This window comes from Clytia hemisphaerica, unplaced genomic scaffold (assembly GCF_902728285.1).
Source record: "Clytia hemisphaerica strain Z4C2 unplaced genomic scaffold, Clytia hemisphaerica genome assembly, whole genome shotgun sequence".
Lineage (NCBI taxonomy): Eukaryota > Metazoa > Cnidaria > Hydrozoa > Leptothecata > Clytiidae > Clytia > Clytia hemisphaerica.
In genome coordinates this window covers 128,039-148,981 of record NW_027104280.1, presented here as the reverse complement: position 1 = coordinate 148,981, position 20,943 = coordinate 128,039, and the positions used below count along the sequence as shown (strand labels likewise).

Below are 20,943 nucleotides of genomic sequence, written 5' to 3'. Positions count from 1 at the left end.
AAGATTGAACTTAATTTTGAGATTCATAACATGTGTTTCAATTCTTCATCCTCGAAGAGGCCCAAATCTGATCACGATATCTCGCAAATTCAGAAAATAAATTCACACATCACTCATCACGACTCAAAATCTCTCAAATTACGATCACGTTTTGACCTCTCTGATCCTGCAATCACGAAAAAAATTTCACATAACCACGCTATAAAGTAGAAAGTCCCTATCACGCCATCACGAAAGTCACTTGGGGGGCTCCTCAAAAGCCATTCAAAAAACCATTGAAAATTGAGAAACCCTCAAAATTGTAAAACAAAGTGAAATAAAGTGGCTGAACTCAAGTGGCCGGAACTTGAAATTTCGAAAAATTACGAATTATCCAGAGAGTGATAATATATTTTAACCAGTACTGCTGTGCAAGAATCACTTTATATAGAGTGGAATCCCTTTTGAACTCAAATCTCTACTGGAATAAACTCGAATGTCTCTCCCTTAACATGAATTGAAGAAGTGTTACGATCCCTTCAGTTAACATTGCCTTATAAACCTTACTCCATACATAACTCGATTTTTTTTGATTTGAGCGAATTTGTGTTTTGTAAAATTCAATTGAGATGACCTAAAGTGTTACAGTAAAAATACTACAGGCAAAACGAGTCAAAGCAAAATTTTTGGTCAAATCTATTAAAAATGTTCCGTTTTCAAAATTTCGCTGAATATAATGTCTGTTGTGGAAACCCATGTTACAGCAAAGAAAGACTCACTTTTCCAGACGCAGTGGGTGGATAATTCAGTGGGACTACGGACTCAAAATAGGTGATATCTAGGAATTGCCATTAGAGACCGTGACAAATCGTGACAGAGGATGTTTCGACTGCGGTCGATGATATGATAGGGCAGGGGATGATGAAAAAGGTAGTTTTTTTGAGAAGCCTTTTCCGCTTTTGCATCTGTTTCTTTTTTTGAAAATTTATTGAAAATTTTGGTTCAATCTTCCACTAAACTGTATGGCAGAGAGCCTGCAAACCTTTAAATGTTCTTAAAAAGTTCCCTTTTTATTTAGGCCTCGAAAAAAAAAACATGTCTAAGAGCCTGAACCTTTCATGTCAAAAAAGTCCCGAAAACACTGAAAACACTTTTACCTGAAACACCTTTTCTGAACCTTTCATGGTTTTCTGGGTGTTTTTGGCAAAACCATTTTACCAGAAACACCTTACCTCTCGAGGTGGTGTGTTTCCAGCATTTCCTGTGTTCCTGGTATTTCTATAAATCAACTCTCAATTTTCTCCACTAAACTCAGGCAAAAATGCCATTTCCCAGAAACACCACCATTTTGTGAACCATTCAGTCTTTTTCCTGGTGTTCCTGGTATTTTTCAAGACGATTTTGAAGCTCTTGCAGTGTCCTGACTGAACCAATCAGATAAAAATCGGGTTAAAAATCGGGCTAGAAAATCGGAAAAAAAACGGGGAAATGGGACTTTTCGATACCGTTTCAGCCAGTCGGGACTTGTTTTATAGCAGTCGCCTTCGACAGGACATTTGGTGTTTATGGTGTTTTTAAAAATTGAACCTTTCATGCTGGAAAGTGTTTTCTGCAAACCAGGTAAGCAAGGTGTTTTTAAAAACATGAATGGTTCAGGCTCTAAAATCGGAGGAAAGTTATGTGACGCGATGGGTCCCCGAGGTACGAGCTAGGAATCAGGTCTGTAAATTAAATAAAGTTATAAAACAACAGGATCGCCGATAACAAAATGAATATTTCAAAAATTTCGAAAAGGGTATAAACAAAATGGAAACAAAATGCAAAATGGAAGAGAAGAATGGTCCAGTTGGCAGTGATTGGTAAAGTTCTCTTTATTTCCAGCTCCAGAAATGGGTTAGTCTGGAGATCACTGGAGATCCATACTCTCTATTCAAACTTACACCACATATAAGCAAAAGTCCCATCAGAAGCTACTCATTGATGATTGAGAGTATGATGGATGGCATTTTTGACCCAGTTTGAATTTGTGATTTCAACAATTGTTTGACAGCTAATAGAATTCTGCGACCAGATTATTTGGCATCTACAAAAATACCCGGCTACTCTCTGTTAATTCTATGTTTTTATTCGTTTTAACTAAATGCTATACTCCGAAATCACACAAACAGAGTAGACCGATCTCCCAGCTAGAAATAGGTGTAATTTATTGTCAGCAAATTACTACATAAGTATCATAGTGTCCTCCCCCCCCTTTATAAAGGGAAAAACGGTCAAAGCAAAATCTTTTTGGTCAATCAAATCTATCAAAAATGTTCCGTTTTAATTTAAAGGAACATAAAGCAAAGGGGAAACCAATTTTCTAATTTTGAATGGGTGAGGGGAAAAAATGAAAATTTGAATAGTAAAGGGGGGAAAAAAAGAGGGGGAAAACATCGAAAGTTGGCAAATTTGGTAAGGTTTGAAAGTTTAGAGAAAAATGCCTTGTTAGAGATGTTGCAGATCATCTCGACCAACCAGGACCAACACGTACCGTAGAGTCGTCTAATCTCGACATACGTCTTGCAATCTCGACATAGCTGTAGGCTGGTCTTCGAAATAAAAAATCAAACATAAACAAATACATACCAAAGTTATCAATCAATCACTAAAATGTACTCTCTCTCTATCACGTCACAGATTGTTAATATAATATGAGAAATGTGAAGTGTTATTACTTATATTTGAAAAGAAAACTTTAACGATGTAGTAATCGCTAAAAACTAATTAGCATACTTTCAACGAAGATGTCCAAATCACAACAACACAACATTTTGCACGCGAGGAATGTTTTAGTAGACATTTTACGTGAACCGAAAATAATAAAAAGAACCCGGTTTCCTTTTGAATTAATGTGACCGCCATACTGGCAATCACGGCGTGCGGCCTGTTAGCCAGAGCGTGTGTTTTTATATATAAGGAAGGGGAAACCAGGCTAAGCGCGCGAATTATTTTTATCACGTGACTTGAAGCGTAATAAAGTTGTAAAATTTTAATGATGGACACGAGAAAGTTACGAGGAAGTTTGCATGCGTTTCGTGTGTTGTGTAAAACTGCTTATAATTTGGCTGTTTTTTTAATTGAAAGGATTGCAATGTTTACTGAACTTCTAGTTTGATGGATGAACTTGTTCGATAAGAATGATACCAAGAATTTCATTCAAGGTTTGTTTTGATTATTTTACAGATCCGGTGTCGAGATTGCAAGACGTATGTCGAGATTAGACGACTCTACGGTAATAGAAAAATGTATTTACAGAGATGTCTAACCTTGTAAATCAGTGGTTTTTACATATGGAAATACATTTCCTGATGAATAAAATTGTATTGTGTCTCTATTCATTACAATTAATATTGCTACCCTCGTTTTTCTGTCTTTTAAAGACATTTTTTTAAATTGATCTTTTAGTTATTTGCACATTAATTGTGAATTAATGAAGTAAAATTAAAAAGTGACACACCAAATTTTAAGTTTAGGTAGGTCCATTTAGCATGAAGCTTGTTCATTTTGAGATATATAACATTTTCACTCCGTAATAAATTAGCTATGAAAACATTACAGAACATTACATTAACTATTTTTGGGTGACACTGATTGCTAGTTGTATCAGAAAAATGATGAAAATTTTTTTTCTCTAGAATATAGAAATAAAAAAGGATTATTAAAATGGCTGATGTTAAGAAAGGTGGCATCATTCGGAGAAATCGACCTGGAATGAAAGCACAGGTTTGCAATAATCTTCTGAGAAGCTAATTTCGATAGTTGATTTTTAAGAAAGCGAAATTTGAGTTTTTTGATTTACAAAATCTTTTGTCAGGTTTAGCAGATCAATTCTTTTTTCAGAAACAGATTGAATCTTGTTTTTACTACCTATAAGTTTTTTGCTTTAGGATATGTGCAATTGGCCAGACGAAACATTTGAGGAGATGGATACCACTCTTGCTGTACAACAGGTGTGTAAAGAAAACGTGTTATTTCGGAATTACCTCAATTGTGGTAAAGATATGTGTTTTTAGAGCTTATAATAACATCACTAATATTGAAAGGTAATCTCTAAGTAAGTTATATAAATTAATTCAAAATTTTAGACTTGCAGGCTTTCTAAAATTTGCTAATTCTTTCTTCTCATGACCAGGCATGGTGGTTAATGGCCAGTATTTAGTCTTTACTTTATGAACAGTCATGTGATACCATATCTTTACCTTATCTTTGCAGTATATTCAACAGATGATAAGACAAGACAACACAAAAATTGAAGAGATTCTTGAACCTCCAGAAGGTCAAGATGAAGGTGTTTGGAAGTATGAACATCTTCGGCAATTCTGCTTGGAATTCAATGGACTGGCCGTCAAACTGCAGGTTACTTTAATCGTAGAAATTTTTGCGAGACTAATTTTAGCATTTTAGCGAGTTTTCCCTATTTTCGCTAAAATAAATCTCGCTAAAACACGCCGAATCGACAGATCGCTAAAATTTATCCACGCGAAATTTCTGGTTATATTGCCTTGATACATTTTTATCAATAGGAATGGTTTCAGTGCAAAGAAATGCTAGAAAACGAATTCAGTCAATAATGAAATACGAGTATTCGCTAAAATTTATCCACGCGAAATCTCAGGGGGGGGTCAACATCCAGATACCAGACCCATAGCCGGGTGGTGGTGTCTTTTTTTCCTTTAAAAGTCTGAAAAGTCAAGTTGGTATTGATGGGGGTGGGTCCCCCTTTTTTTAGAAAAAAAGAGTTATCCTCAGTTGGTATTGATACCAAAATAGGGGGTGGGTACCCCTTTTTTAAATATGATTCAGAAAGTTGGTATCCATATCAAAATGACAGCAAAACTTTCCTAATTTTTTCCCGTATAGCTAGAAAAACCGGGGTACATATAAAGGTTCATTGGGATTTTTTTAGCTTTTTGAGTATAATGACTGTAATGAGTAATAAGTATAAATGCTTTGAAGTTTGTTTATTTGGACTTTTTCGATATTTTAAAGTTTTTTTTTGATCATGATTTGATTTTTGTGAAAAAATTTTTCTGTGATAGCTTTGGTATGAAATCAGTCTAATATAGCTTCTCCTAGTTTTTGCACATCAATTATATTCAGATAATATTGATTCAGATTGATTTTGCTAGCTTCATTGGGTTTGTTTTTATTATATTGTCTGTTTTCAGTCATTTTCTATTTTAGCATATGAAATTTTTTGTGTTGTGTTGAAGAAAGAGTATTTCAAAAATGAGTTTTTTTGAAGTTTCTAATAGTACCCTGTTTGTGTGGGAGGGGGTGGGTCCCCTTTAAACAGCTTTAAACTCAAATTTGTCAGATTGGTATTGGTACTAAATTAGGGGGTGGGTCCCATGATATTTTGTCAAATTCAAAAAGTCATGTTGGTATCGATACCAAATTAAGGGGGTGGGTCCCCCCTTTTTCTGAAAATTATGATTTTCAAGTTGGTATCGATACCAAAATAAGGGGGTGGGTCCCCCTTTTTCTGAAAATTACGATTTTTCAAGTTGGTATCGATACCAATTTTGGGGTGGTGGTGTTAACTTAGCTCAAAAGGTCAAAAGTCAGGTTTTTGGGCTATGGGTTGGTATTATAAATGTTGACCCCCCCCTGGAAATCTTTTGAAATCGTGATTCGCTAAAATAAATCCAAAAAAAATCAAGATTTTTCTGGCTCTCTAATATATGCTAAAATTAGTCTCGCTAAAATTTCTACGATTAAAGTATTGAAATTCATTCTCTGTTATTTATAAACTGTTTCATATCGGTCAAAGAGTATTGATTAACTGATAAAAGAGTTTTTAGATTATACCGGGTGCGCCACAAAAAAGTTTCTCTCTTTTAAACTAAATTTCTCGAAATCTAAAATTTTTAAAAGAACCATTTCTATTTCATTGGAAAGAAGAAAGATAAACTTAAATTTTGATGCGTCATTTATTAAATTCGAATCATTAGATCAAAAGTTATGTTCAATTGAATAAAAAAGTTACTTTCAAAAAGTGCTTGAAAACGTTAAAAATAGACCTATCAAATTAAACAGAAGCATGATTACATGATACATCAGTATTTTCGAATCAGTCATTAAAAAATGATAATTAGCTGTCGAAAATCTTTTGTTATATAAAGGAGTTGAATTCAATAAAAGAAAATTCGTCGAAAAGGCCAAAAATCTGGTAAAATTTTAAAAATACAAATATGGGTTTTCGAGGTTAATCCAGCCTTACATAGACTTTTTCCGGTCTATAACCAAAAATCTGAGGAAAATTTCACTAAAAGTAAATTAAATTGATTTTGATGAATATTTTAAACTCTTGTTGACCCTTCAGTTTCAAAATTTATGTGTTTAGTTACTGAAAAATGCTCTTAATCATGTAAAGGCTTTTGCGACCACCAAATTTGAAATAAAAATTTGATAGGTCAATTTTCAACGTTTCCGTGCACTTTCTGAAAGTAACTTTTTTATTCAATTGAGCATAACTTTCGATCTAATGAACCGAATTTAATAAATGACCCATCAAAATTTAAGTTTATCTTTTTTCTTTCCAATGAAATGGGAATGGTTCTTTTAGAATTTTTCGATTTTGAGAAATTTAGTTTCAAAGAGAGAAACTTTTTTGTGGCGCACCCGGTATTTCATTAAAAAAAATTGATTTTAAAATCTCTAGGAATATCTGGAACATGCCTTTCCATTTTATAAATTTTTTGAATATTTTTTCTTTCCAGCAAGAATGTAAACCTGACACATGTACACAAATGACAGCCACCGAACAATGGATCTTTTTATGTGCTGCTCATAAAACGCCAAAAGAAGTAAGTGAACAAGATTTTACATTACATTACTGTACATTACATTATATATTTTGCATTCTCGCAAATAGCATCTCATAATCCTCCGTTTTTTAACCTTCTCATTCCTTCTTATGTAAAATGTCACTTTCACAGTTTTCTTTCATGTAAGGCTCTTGGGGTGCATTAGGGAAAATAAACCCATTGCACGATCGACTTTAGGTGAAATATGGTATAATAGCACGCCTGGCCGCTAATACGATTTTAACTGACCTCATATAAATTGTATCCCACCTCGATATGACAGTGTAAGTAATAGTATCATTTGCAACTTTTTTTATGGTTATGATGTTTTTTGATTTCAGTGTCCAGCAGTTGATTACACCAGACATACATTAGATGGCGCAGCTTCTTTACTAAACAGCAACAAATATTTCCCAAGCAGGTATGTTCAACTAATTTGTTAATGGGCTAATTCTAAAAATGTTCTCCAATGTTGAGAGATTGTTTTTAGTAAGTTGAAGCCTATGGATTTTTGATCCTCTTGATTTTTGACCACCCTGGATTTTACATATAAATTTCACTGAGTCCCTGGTAAGAAAAATGTTACCTTCTTAACATGAGCAGGGGGTGTTTAAATTCTTTAACAAAATTAATAACTTTCTAATGAAGATTCCTGTAACTTCAAGAGATAATTATATCAAATGAAAACATACTACATTCTTAAAGGTTAGAAAAGATTGAGGAAATTTTCCGTTTTGTAATCTTTTATCGATCTTTGACTGGGTCTTTAGTGATTGAATTAAAAAACATTACATTTTCTAACAGAATAGTGGTTTTTTGATACCTTTGAAACTTGAACTTTTGATTCAGTGCTTCTAATTACATCCAATGCTCAGTCTGATTGTTTTTCTTTAAACTTTAATTTTAGAGTCAGTATAAAAGAATCTTCTGTGATGAAACTTGGTTCAGTGTGTCGTCGTGTGTATAGGGTCTTCTCGCATGCTTATTTTCACCATCCAGCTTTGTTCAAAGATTTTGAGGTATGTAAAAGCTTAATCCCTGTCATTTCTTTTCGAAAAATATATTCTTTGCCTGATGGCTATCCATTTACGTAGGTAAAACCACTTTAGGAAATATGAAAGAAATTGTTTAAGATTTGAATTTATTTTGTGGAATGGGCAGGGGGGTTCAAGCAGTTAATCCAAAACACTATGCCTGTTTTGACCGTGGTGGTCCATTTTCAAATTTTGCCAAAAACTGCCAAAGGGGTGGTCTCTGAAAGAATTCTGGGAAAAAAATGGACTAACTGCATTTTCTGTCATTCTGTAAAATTCATTTATTCTGATTCATGCTCGTTTTTGCCTCTTCTTCTGTCTTTAAAACGTCAAATTGCATCAAAGTCTTGCTTTAACTTTCTCCTGCTTTGTTTACGAATTCCGTTTTCACTAATTTTCAAGCTGTTATAAAATCGGGTGATTCGCCCCTTTTTTTGTAAACAAAAATCCGATTAAAACAGATTAAAAATGGTAGACAATTTGCGAAATACATTTCAGGTGGAACAGCCTGCTTGCAAGCTTGTATAACCTTTTTATCAAAATGGTTTGTTTTAAACCAGCTTTTACTTAAAAATTTTGATCACAAATTGTGATCGTCACACAGAATTGTGCTCCAAAAAAAGTTAAAATTACTTAGAAAGTCGACCAACATCAATTAAATAACTTAATGCATGCCAAAATGCCGCGATGGACTTTTAGGGGGTGGTATACAAAGATTGTGGCTGAAAAACAGTAAATCCAGTGTGGATTAAGTGTCAGAATGGGTGGGTGGTCCTAAATATCATCCAAAATCAGTTACTACGGATGATGTTCTGGATTAACTGCTTGACCCCCCCCCTGGAATGGGTTGATATTGACTTTTTGAAATAGATCACTTTAAACAACTTTTCTTGTCGCCTCGCCGCCTACCAAATATCTTTATCAGGTTCCCAAAACCTGGATGATGAAAATCGATTTATAAAGCAGTTATAAGTCTTTTTTGATGACGTTGTTATCAGCAAAGCTGAAAACGTTCATAATTTGGGAGTAAATTTACATAAATTCTGTCTTTTTTAGAACGAAACACACTTATGTAAACGTTTCACGCGGTTTGTAATGAAATACAACTTGATGTCACGTGACAATTTGATAGTTCCCATCCTTGAAGAGGAGGATGGTGAGGGAGAAGGTTACATGATCAATAACGAAGCTAACGAAGAATTCGGAGATGAATCCTACTCATAGTGGATTGGAATTAATGATCTCGTTTGATTTCTTTGAGCCGTCGATATTTTTATTTATTGTTTTATAATTGAATGGAAATCATCAACTCCAAAAGTCAATCGAATCAAACTCACAAGTGATGAGGGATATCCTTTTGAGTTTCACCTCACTTTTTGGAGAAGAATAAATGGATAACAGAAGACAAAGCAATCTTCTGAAGACCATAAGAAAGACTTTTTTGAAAATAAATTTATAGTCCTAGAATAAACTTTCCTTGTACAAAGGAAGGGGTAATGGATAATGTAAATACCTTGAAATAGGAAATATGAAAATAAAACAATCAAAATTCTTTGATTACTCATTGAGGCTTAAGTCGAAATTGAGACTAGAAAGACAACCGTAACAGAGTAATAGGTAGGGGCATTAATTAATTTACTTTTGTAAACAATGAAAAAATTAGACATAAACCGTCCGACTGTTCTAAAGTTCAACGTTAAATGTATTGATTCTTGATACGAAGAGTACCACCCAGGCAATTTCTTCAGGCAGGTTAGTAGACGCTGAAATAAAGATGATGTAATCTTATAACCATTTAATAATTGATTTGACCATTTCTTTCCGAAATAAGCTTTTCGTGGGAAGTTCTAAAGATTGATGATTTCTATTCGAAGATGGAGTGCAGTTTACAGGTAGCTTACTAATCTTTTCAGGACAAATCCATGTCTCCTAAGTAGAGGTTAAAAACTTTTTTCGAATAAAGAACGCCTCTCATTGCTTCTTAATACTGACTCTTGCCTTTTTCATCATTCAGTTTTAATCCTAAGCATTTATTTTAATTACTCTCTCATTAATCAGCGTACAATGCAACCCACATTAACCTCTATACAACTTATTAATCGAATTATTCTCCTAGGTTCATATACAAACTATTGATTAGTTAATTAAAGGCTATTATATCCCTACAAATCTGTGAACTTTATGTTTTTAAGAATGCTAATATGAGAGGAGACATGAGAAGGTTTTCTTGACAAACTTTTAACTTTCCTTTTTTAGTTTTCTTTTAGTTTTGGTCGACTCAAATCAAAATGTAAGTCCGGTTTGATATTTCCTTCGGAATTTGTACTTTTTTATTTGGATTTTAAGGTTTTAGAGATATACTTTGATTCGTTAAGTTTGAATCACGTATAAATGGTGAATGTTTTTTATCGTAATTTTCTATGTTATATTTTACACCCTACATTTTAGGGGTGGTTGAAGCCCATCACAACAGCATTTACACAACCACGAGAATGTCGAGACACAACACAAAAACTTCTCCTAATAAACTGCTGCACCTCTTCGTCTTTCTATCAACACTTTTCATCCAACCATCTCATGCACAAGAGAGAGTGACAACCAAAGATTTTTACCCTCATGGATCAGGAGCTGTTTTATTAGAAAGCAATAACAAAGAGATTTTCACAACAGGTGGGATAAAGTATCCTCATTGGTCAAACCAAGACAATGCTGTCATTAGTGTGAGTGTCAACTATTTTGGTATGATGTGTACTGGATGATTTATTGCCGAAATATTCGTTTCATATTGAGATGATATTTTGAAGATTTTTGTCTTGAAAACCCGAAGCTCTACACTTTATACTTTTATTAGAATAATCTTTAAGAGCAACGAGGCTCAAAAGCTAAAAAAATCGATACATAGCAACCCTGGCCCTATTTGTAGAGTGTGCCTAGCGTATAACGTAGTGTAGTACCTCTGATGCAATGAGTTTTGAAATTCCGGAGATTGCTGTTTGCAGACAGCCCTGGACCTGGAATGGGTAGATAATTTAAGAATTAAACTTTTCAAAGTAGAGTTTAAACCTGAAAAGCCTTATTTTTAAAGTGTCAAAATACAGTCAAATAAAATTCATTGATTCTTGTGAAGGAAAGTGAAATAGAAACGAAACTTTCAATGGATTTATAATTCATATTTTTCCTTCAATCGCAGATCGTGGAATCTGGTATCATTCGCTTGGGCAGCTTCGAGGGTATCAATACATGTGACGTTCTGGTGCTCGCCACCGCTCAACCTATCGACAAAGGGAATGGGATTCGATATGAAGAAGTCATCACACCAACACAAAATCAGGTAAGAAAACACATTTATTGTTGAAATTCAAGGAGACTACGGTATCATACACAGGTTTTTTCTTTGAACCCGTACCAATATACATATAAAATTTTGAAAATATTCAGTTACTGTTCTTACAGCTCTCATACCATTGTTGGCACCAGTTAAATCAATGGTGTTCTTCTCAAAATGTCTAGCATACCGAGTTCTTCTTTCTAGTTCACCATTCTAATAAATCGTTTTTCACATTTCTTGGTAAATTCAAACTTTCAATTTCACGAAATGTGAACAGACATCGATTGGATTGACAACAAGTCTCATACAGTGAATTACATTCTCTGATCCTAAACACATCCAGTGAATTACTTCGTTCTCTGTTTGGGATCACTTTGAAAATAAAAACATGATAATAATCAATGTCTATGTCGAAACGTGGTAAATATCGATCGTTTTGAAAAGATTTGTCACTCAGCTTCAGTTTGAACAATACTTGGTCGGTTTTCTTGCTCGTTTGATATCGAGGCTGAACAACGTAACATATATCGTGCATTATGATGACCAAAAGGTTGTTTTGTACACCGATATGCATGATCTTGCTCCATGTTGGTAAACCCAAGTCGCCTAGTTTCATTAATTTTGATCCTGTACCGAAAAGGTCAGGAGTTATTTGGAATATTTCGAGTTGTTGGATCGGTAATACTCTAAACAGCAAATCAGAAGCGAACCTTGGGTCGGATTTGCTCACCAAATACCGGTATACGGCGCTACAAGGCCGTTGTAAGGATGTGATTACTTTGGCATCTTTAATGGAATAATAAATGAAATTACATAAGACTTGGTTTCCACTGTATGTTTGCACGTGCGATGATTGAACAATGAGCACCTCGTCCCCATTATTGATCACGTGACAGTCAAGGAAAGGTTTCCCAGCCTCGTGTTGACCACATCCTACACGACGTAGTTTTGAAAACGAGATCGGCCTCGTTTCAATGTTATCCTTATTCAAAACTTTTTTACCATTGACCGAAGACCCTATCTTCACTAAGTGAAGAATGTATCCAATGTGTTCATAGTCTAAGGTAAAGTCCACTTGCTCTACAACGACCAACATCTTTTCATCATATGAAACACTCCACACTGGTAAATGGCTGTTCGCTCCTTTGTAGAGTTTCGGTAACTGGATGACTTCTGTTTGAAATGTCTGGAAATCCTTTGTGATTGAACTACAACTGATTTGAATAGGCTGAGTTGTTTTATTAAGCACCATAATACTGTTGTCTCTCCACAATACCATGCAATCGTCAGTCGAAGCATCGTAATCGAAAGTTTGGTTTCGGATTAGTTCATACTTGCCACAATTCTGATTGAACTTGTAGAACATCAGATTGTTGGAGTTTGTACTCGTTGCCATGAACCACAGAATACCAGTACTTGTTCCCAGGAATTGGATTTTCTCATACTCAGTTCTTCCGCCATCTTGCTTTGCTATCGGTGTTTGGTGGATAGGGTGTATAATTTTGTCAACCTCTCCCATATTTATGACGTTACAAATTGCTAAAAGAAAAAGAAAGAAAATCGTTAATATGGCTCTCCAAGCATTTAACCCTTGCAGTGGAATATCATCTAATGGCTCTTTGAGATTCTTCTTTAGTCATATCACATTACCACCAGGTTTCTTCCTTCTCATAACTGTCATAAAATCTGATAAACTAGCTGTGATAAAAGGTAGTCCACACCTCTTGACTCCTTTTTCTTTGTGTCTCCGTTAAATAAGATTTATAAACTCTTCACATTTGAAAATAATCGCGATATTTCCTATAAGATTTTCTGCTCTCAAAAATATTGGAAAAATTTTCAACATGTTTTCCTTTTGAATTTCCTTTTCTTCTCTAGCCAATTATTGTTTTTCCTGAATGTTTTCATAAATATTTCATGGATCTCAAACCAATGTTCTTTCACCTTCCAAGAGAGAATATTAAATCTAGTTTGCACTCATTTTTTATAAGAACAATTTACATTAGCAATGAGGCCCAAAAAACGGCAGAAAATAGGCCAATCTATCTAAGAAAAAAACTGCATATGGATTTTCTGAGTTTAAAACAATTTAAGAATCAAAGCAGAAAAATCTAAAATACCTCAATTTTACCTTAACAATAGAGTGTCAAAAAATAAGAACAACAGGGCTTGAACACAAATTTACTGGTTCTTATAAAAAAGGGTGTATTAGAGCATACAAATGAGTGAAAGACGTTGGTCATAACCGTCCAAACTGCTCACAAAATGTACCAACCGATGAACACTGTATTTATTTAACATCCAACCCCTTTTCTCTTGTATCGCGTTCATCTTTTCGCTATCAAAATATTACTTTTTGCACCTTTCAACTTGCTAAAAAAGGAAAACTTTTATAGTTGACCTCGAAACACTAATATTAGATAAGGAAGTCTTCAGAAATCAAAATGTCGCACCAAGTTGAAGGTTGAAATTTTTTTCCAATATATCTTCACTAACTGTACCGTATCCAGAATTAATTAACATTTGTTTTGCTCACTCCAATCTCAATGATCTACTCAAAGTATCTGCTGGTGTAACATCTAATCTGAAAGCCACTTTCATTTTTCGTTTGAAAATATTATATCCCGTGACCACCTGTACGTTTATTCGTGCATGATAATTAATTTCCCCGGATGTTTGCTATTGACAAAGTCAAATGCTACACATTTTTTTAAAAGAACAAACTATATAAGAACATAAGGCTTCGCGGACTCCCGATTTCTTAAGAAAATGGATAAAAAAACTCAAAAAATGGTGAAATTAAGAACATTTTATGAACATTTTTAGGCTTAAAACTCAAAAAGTTAAGAACATCTGAAGGCTTCTAAAAATTTTGGATGTTCTTAGAAAAAAACGTATGCCTCATCTTATTATAGTTTCATTCACATTGCATTTCAACAAACTACCAGCTAATTTTCATCTAATTAAATAACTTCAACAATATACTAACGCAATTTCAACTGTTGCAATTATATCCATGTTATATCAAAGATTTTTCTGTTACCATCTCAATCAGTCGCAGTTCGGTACAAACGAAAGTTGAAAAAGATGAGGTCGTCAAATGTTATTTACGCAAAAAAAATTCAGAAAACCAATGCCAAACTTTTGCGCTTGTTGATTTTTCTCACCAAGGCGTGAAACGAAATTTACTTACACACCTCCACGTTCACCTTCTGCTCGCTATCCGAGGTGATTTAAGGCGAACTCTTCATAACTTGACAAACCTTCTCATTGGCTCCGGCTGATTGCATTTTTATCCTTTCAGCTTAAAAACCATAATCATCCTCTTCTACTGTAAATTGTGAATTTTTTTATCCATTTTCCGAAATTGGGTGTTTTCTAGTCCGCAAAGCCTTAAAAAATGTTCTTAGCTTGTGTTTGGTATTTAGACCATCGAAGCCTTATTTTCTTGTATATGTATTTGTTCTTATAACAAATATACAAGATACAAATACGTGTACGTGAAAACAAAAACACTATTTTTATAAGAACAATAAGGCTCAAGATCGTCAAAAAATAATAAATCAATTTAAGAACAATACTGGGCCTGGTTTTGCTGATTTGAAGTTTTTAATAAGAAAATCCAAAAATTTTTAAGCCTTCGGATATTCTTGGATTTTTGAATTTTAAGCCTAAAAATGCTAAAAGTGTTTTGTACAATTTCCTAAGAAAATGGAACGAGCAAAAGAAATGGGCAAACAGCAAAAGAGTAAAACAAGGCCAAAATCTTTTGAGAGTTTTATCTATTATCAGTGAGAATGATCTTCTATCAAATTTGTTGTTTTGATATTTGAAATTAAAAAATCTTTTTTCCATGAATTATATTAAAGATATTACATATATACCTACAAATATATTACAAATTCCCACCAAATATAATTTCTTGTTGAAACTGTAAAAAAAATTATTGTGTCTGTTTTGAAATTTATTTTGAAATCTTGAATTCCAAGAGTTCTATACAAAAAAATGTAATTTAGCTGTAAATCGTAAATTCCATGTTGTCATACATTTGATCAGTCTATAGGCTTAATCTCAGTCCACAGTGGGATTGAATTGTATGCAAAGTTATACGACTACGCAAATGAAAATAATTATTACACATCCTGAATTCAAAACTACGTCAACCAGAACAGAGTCAAGTTTCTAAGCAGTCAGTATGCCAGATGATGTTGAACATCCAGACTGTGATTGACTGCAATAATCTTGTTTGTATATATGTAATTTTTTTATGAATTTCAGAATTAAGTTCTACAAAAACAAAGAATCCATTAGCATTATATAATTTTCAAGCCAGCACATTATAATGAGGTTTCTGCAACCTCTTACTTGAAGCATGACCTTTGTTTGATGTGTTTGTACCCTTCATGTGTATCCTGTTGATATCGAGCCTATCAGTCCTCAGGTTGATTTTATAAAGATAATGTCCAATGTTCAACCAGGCCAAAACCAAAACAAAGCCAAGTGAGCAACTATCAAAAGAAATCTCCTGATGGTCAACGTCCTGGTTGTTGGGGTTTCGATTATTTATTTACTGTTCTTTTTCTCCATAGCTTTTTTCTTGAAACTGGTAAAATTCCAGATAAAAAATCCAGCATATCTTCTCTGTGACTTCTTTTCAATGCTTGTTTATGCTTGTTCACAACAAGCAAGCCAAAGCAACCGGTCGAATTCCCAAGTTTCTTATGACATAAATCTAAAATCAGGACTCACTAAAACTGAAAATGTTATGAAACAGAACAAGGCTATTTTTCGAGTCTTGCTTTTAGATCTTTAGTGCCTAATTTCTTCAAAAATCCCGGGAAGCATGCAAATCGACCTCGATGGACTTACTTTTGCAAAAGTTTGCATGTTGCATGGTACTCAAACTGTTAGTACCACAAAATTAAAAACAAAGACTCGAATTCACAGACCCGCTAACTTTTCGGCAAAAACTTTAAGTCAGTAAAATAAATCTCAAAACCCTAAGGAATGATGATCAAATACCGTAAAGCTTGACTCCGGATAAAAACACAGGTGGAGTATATTACTTAACGCTCTATCTGCACTAAAAAAAAAAATTCTATAAAGCATCGAATACATTTTCCGCCCCCAATCTTTATTCACTCTATGGTTAGCTTACCATGCAGTCGTGAGTTATGCAGGGGTGTCGCACCGCCCCTGTTTTTGGCCATCGATACCTTATGTTCTTATATAGTTTGTTCTGTAAAAAAAGACTTGTATTAAATTATCAAAGAAGTGAAGATTGAGCACGAATTAAAACAATTTTGCCCTAGAATTAAGAAGCAAGATGATAACAAATTGAGGCTTAAAGTGCTAAGAAAAAAGAAAAGACGATACTCAACAAAATTTTACTGGATCTTATAAAAAAAGTGTATAGGGGCATATCAGTGCTTCCTTTGATTTTTCACTTTATAATGTTTTGAGAGTTGTTTTCTTTCTAATACACAGAGGGATCTGATTCAAGCAGACCTGAGTTCGACGCAAGACTTGAAGACGTTCGCCCCAACCTCCTTTTTCATGGCAACTTGGAATGAAGTTGAATTTTATGTAAGTTTCTTGATGTAGTCAGTATTTTATGCGACTGTCAAAATATTGATGGACTTGTTCAAATATCTCGTAAGTCTCTCCGTCTTGCTTCTGTAATAACTGGACGCGTTGAATCATAAATGCTGTATGTATATATGCTCTTAAAATTTTAGTCTGAAATATTTAGTCCAGAAAATATAAACATTTGCGTCATTTGAGTCTTTTTTCCAGAATTTTTTGAGTATGTATGCCTCTTCCTTATGTTTTCAATCTTAACTGGGATTTTTTCACTGTATTTTTGTCTGGCAATTTTAAGCAGCCTCAAGCATAATATTTAAATTTTTCTTTCAACAGAGCAACGCAAAGAGTTCATTCCAAGTAGTGTTGGTGACCAACGGTACGTCTACCATCGCCATTATCAAAATCGTGGATATGCAAATCCCATCATGGCAATTGTTGTTTTACCCTGAGGTAGTTTTCACTTATTCTATTAGAACGTCTTGATTCGGTCCGAGCTCGGATGTGCTAATTTTGAGCCTAAAAAGTTCTTATTGACGTTCTTGACGTTCTCGATGTACAAAATTACCTAGGGTTATAAAAATTGACCCTCAGGTTGAACAAATCTGCTCTAATTTAAACTGCACAAATACGAAATTTCCTTATTAATTAGATAATTTTAAGCAAATTTCTTCAATCTCTTTAATTCTCAGACTGGTCATATTCTTACGATGTTCTTATCCCCCCCAATTTACAGCCTAAATGTTCTCATAAACTGGGTTCTGATACAAAAAGTTTATTGGCATACACGCATTCTTCCAATCCTGTCTATTTCCCATTTGGAGAATATTTTATTTAGTAATGAGGCCGGCGTTCCAATAAACATGATAATCATTGTCTTTCTTCTTTCACTCAGCTGGATGTTCGATATGCATACGACCAAGGGACAACATTCAAACGGAGTCGCTTCTTACAAAAACAAACCAATGGGCCCAAATCAGGGACAATACAAACAGCACCTGCTTCCAATGCTTACAGTAACACAAACCTCAATGGACGATGGATTATCAACCTTTCAATCGATCCTGACAGTAAGTCTTTGCTCATTTGTTTTATGGTTTAAAAGTATACTTTTGTTAGTAGGCTCAATCATAGCCCGGGGTCCACTTAAAGCTAATTTTATAGACTGGATGGCGCGATTAAGTGGCCCGGTAGTATATGGTAATATGCCTTTGCTTAGAACAGTCCGCCAGATTTTAGTTGATTTTGGAAGGTAAAAACGTTATGAAGCAATGTTTTTATTTGGGAATAAGGGATTTCAAATCTGTTATTGATGTTTGTTTCTCATTTTTAATTATATCTTTCAACTCCAAGTAGTTTTATTGTTATTTGGATTTTTAAGATTTTCTCTCAAAATGGCGACATGCCAAACGCTCCTAGTCTACTTCACTGGACTCAGCGTCATAAAAAAATTATCAAAAAGCAAAGTTCAGCCAAAAGTAGACTCTAGTCTAGCTCAATCACAGCTTTAACTTTTATGAACGCTTTGTTTCCTTTCCTTGCAAACCTATGAATCTTTGGTCCATAAAAAACGAGATGAGAAACGAGACTTTACAGTTAAGCGATATCATATTATCATGATTATGTTTCTAAGAAATATTGATGAGCCCAAATCTGCTTTAAAAGCCAAGTATTATACAGCACCTGACCCCAAGAATGTAGTAAACCCTGAGAATGTAGGTTTCTCATTTTTTAACATTGTAGCCCTAACGATAGTTCAACTTCATAAAAAGTTGTTTCAGAGCATACTGTTACAATGCTGGACAAAAGGTTGTAGACAAAATGAAATTTCAGTGAAAAATGATGAGAAATAGAGCAAAATGACTCTTCAATGTGTCTGAAAGGGGATGGAAGTTAAGAAAAAGACTTTCGAAGTCGTTGTATTGCTTTTGAATTGCTTTTGAGGGAACCGCAAGCAAAAAATCAGCGTTTTGATACTGGTGTAAGCCAGTTAATAAAGCCCTATTATGGTTAGCCCTTTTGGTTAGACTGCAGTGGGTGACTTTGAAAGACCTTGAACAGCTTTAGGCTGCTGGCATCCACTAACAGATTCGTGCTCCTTATAGAGGATGCTTAATAAGCTATATTTCCTTTGTCCAGAGATTTGCCGCTTTTAGCCGATATACGGCTAAAGACATTTTTAGCTGGCGAGTGTCTACAAATATAACATTACGTAATGTTTAAATTTTATGTGAGGCACCAAATCATAGATTGGAAAATATATTTGGATTTCGAAAAAAAAAAAGTAGCGGAAGGAAGTTTGCTTGTTTTTTCCTCCTTTCTGTTTACTGGAGATTTTGTAAAAAGATGAGAATTAATTTATTGAATTTAAGTGCCGTGATGTATCTTCTGTGTGCACCAACAAAATTTTGCTTCATAAAGTATAAAACTACATTTTGATACTTGAATTGGAGTATGTATAATTTTTTACCACACTGGATTCGTTGATCTCACTTGGCTCCAGATAATTGTTTTGTCAGTTCACAGATGTTGCAGATTATTTCAGGTATTCAGTTATGTATGTCAGGAACAGTTTGGGGGTCATACTGAATATTTCGACATTAGTTCTTTATGATTCTACAATGTAGTGTGTTGTTTCTTCAACAAGGCCTTTAACTGTTAAAAAACAAAGAACTTTTCCAGCTTTGGCATTTCACTTTTAATAATACTGTGGCCTTTGTATCTTTTAGTACTTAGCTTCAATTCTTTGAAAAGATTGGAGTGTTTCTGGTTGTTTTCTTCACTTGTTTGTCCAACCTTATGGGTATTTTTTCGCGTGTTACAAATTTTCGCGGGTCTTAATTTTCGAGGTTTTGGGTCAATTTTCGCGAAATTTATACTGTTAAAGTTTTCAAAATTACAAATCGCGAAATTAAATACACTGGTTTAAAATTTGCTCTCTCTTAGAGCTCTTCAGTTTTTTAATAACCCGACGTTTAACAATTATATTTAACGACGCTAGAACGGATTACAAGCTTCTTCAGTTTTTGACGTCACGGAACATCTGGTACACTTCTTCGCGTATCCTGGCAGTCTTTGTTGAGCCTGATGGAGCCAGAGTTTGGAGTCTGCACATCCATTTATCTTCGGCTCGTTCTCTTTCTGCGGAGGATGAAAAGTCACTTTCTAGGATCATCACCTCAAGGTCAGCAAAGGAGTGGTCGCGATGGAAATGTTCTGCCAACTCTGAATTTTTCGGTCTCTTTCCAATGTCGTAGCAGCCGGGAATCTCTCTTTCGTTCAAAAGAAAAAGATAAACAAGATCCACAATCCATCTTCGTCTGCACATGGCATCCAGCTCTCAGACACCTATCATCACTTCTTCGTCAAAACTTCAACATCGTCAAAAACGACATCACCTTATCGACCGTCTTCCCTTCAACTCCAACAGTCGCCTTCCGCCGCCGAAAAACAATCTTGGAAAAACCACCACGTCAAAACACCACGAAACCGTGTGGTAAATGCAAGCTATGCCCGAACATTGTCACCCAGTCTGAAATCACTCACAATGGTATCACTAAACGTGTAACCAATGGTGGTAGCTGCAAAACGAAGAACGTTGTGTATGCAGCCAGATGCAAGATCCATGACAAGTTGTACGTTGGTCACACAGGAGAAGCCTTGTCAACGCGTTTTTCAAAGCACCGATACGACATTGGAAAGAGACCGAAAAATTCAGAGTTGGCAGAACATTTCCATCGCGACCACTCCTTTGCTGACCTTGAGGTGATGATCCTAGAAAGTGACTTTTCCCTCCGCAAAGAGAACGAGCCAAGATAAATGGATGCAGAACTCCAAACTCTTGGTCCATCAGGTTCAACAAAGACTGCCACAGATACGCGAAAGAAGTACCGATGTTCCGTGACGTCAAAAACTGAAGAAGTCATTGTAATGCCGTTCATCGTTCAAATAATTGTTAACGTCTTTGTTTACAAAAAACTGAGATTCTCTAAGAGAGAGCGAATATTTTAACCGTCTGTTTTTATTCTCAATAAATACACGCGAAAAATTTCTTAGTATTTTTTTATCTTTTCATCAAAAACGTTGTGTTTCAAGCAAAATCAGTCTTTTTTTTGTTTATTTCCCACTTTCTGAAATACCTAGTTTAGTAATCGCGAAATTTAATACACGC

General features: G+C 34.6%; 2 protein-coding genes across 3 annotated transcripts in view; both read left to right on the top strand.

The window, feature by feature from the left end:
• Positions 1-20,943, top strand: part of LOC136816886 (MOB-like protein phocein) — a 121,319-nt gene that overhangs the window by 73,075 nt on the left and 27,301 nt on the right. Inside the window, exons 2-8 of one of the 2 annotated variants that reach the window (XM_067073218.1) lie at positions 3,654-3,741; positions 3,906-3,968; positions 4,231-4,374; positions 6,741-6,827; positions 7,169-7,248; positions 7,735-7,846; positions 8,918-9,358. The exons of the other annotated variant lie outside the window; for it this stretch is intronic. Coding sequence (XP_066929319.1) covers positions 3,682-3,741; positions 3,906-3,968; positions 4,231-4,374; positions 6,741-6,827; positions 7,169-7,248; positions 7,735-7,846; positions 8,918-9,085 — 714 coding nt within the window. The 5' untranslated portion in view covers positions 3,654-3,681 and the 3' untranslated portion in view covers positions 9,086-9,358. Of the gene's footprint in view, positions 1-3,653; positions 3,742-3,905; positions 3,969-4,230; positions 4,375-6,740; positions 6,828-7,168; positions 7,249-7,734; positions 7,847-8,917; positions 9,359-20,943 lie in introns of those variants that run through there. 2 annotated transcript variants of the gene reach the window in all.
• Positions 10,043-20,943, top strand: part of LOC136816887 (uncharacterized) — a 17,837-nt gene continuing 6,936 nt past the window's right edge. The window contains exons 1-6 of the mRNA XM_067073220.1: positions 10,043-10,151; positions 10,310-10,581; positions 11,052-11,192; positions 16,677-16,775; positions 17,109-17,225; positions 17,668-17,842. Of these exons, the coding sequence (XP_066929321.1) occupies positions 10,354-10,581; positions 11,052-11,192; positions 16,677-16,775; positions 17,109-17,225; positions 17,668-17,842 (760 nt within the window). The 5' untranslated portion in view covers positions 10,043-10,151; positions 10,310-10,353. The remainder of the gene's footprint in view (positions 10,152-10,309; positions 10,582-11,051; positions 11,193-16,676; positions 16,776-17,108; positions 17,226-17,667; positions 17,843-20,943) is intronic.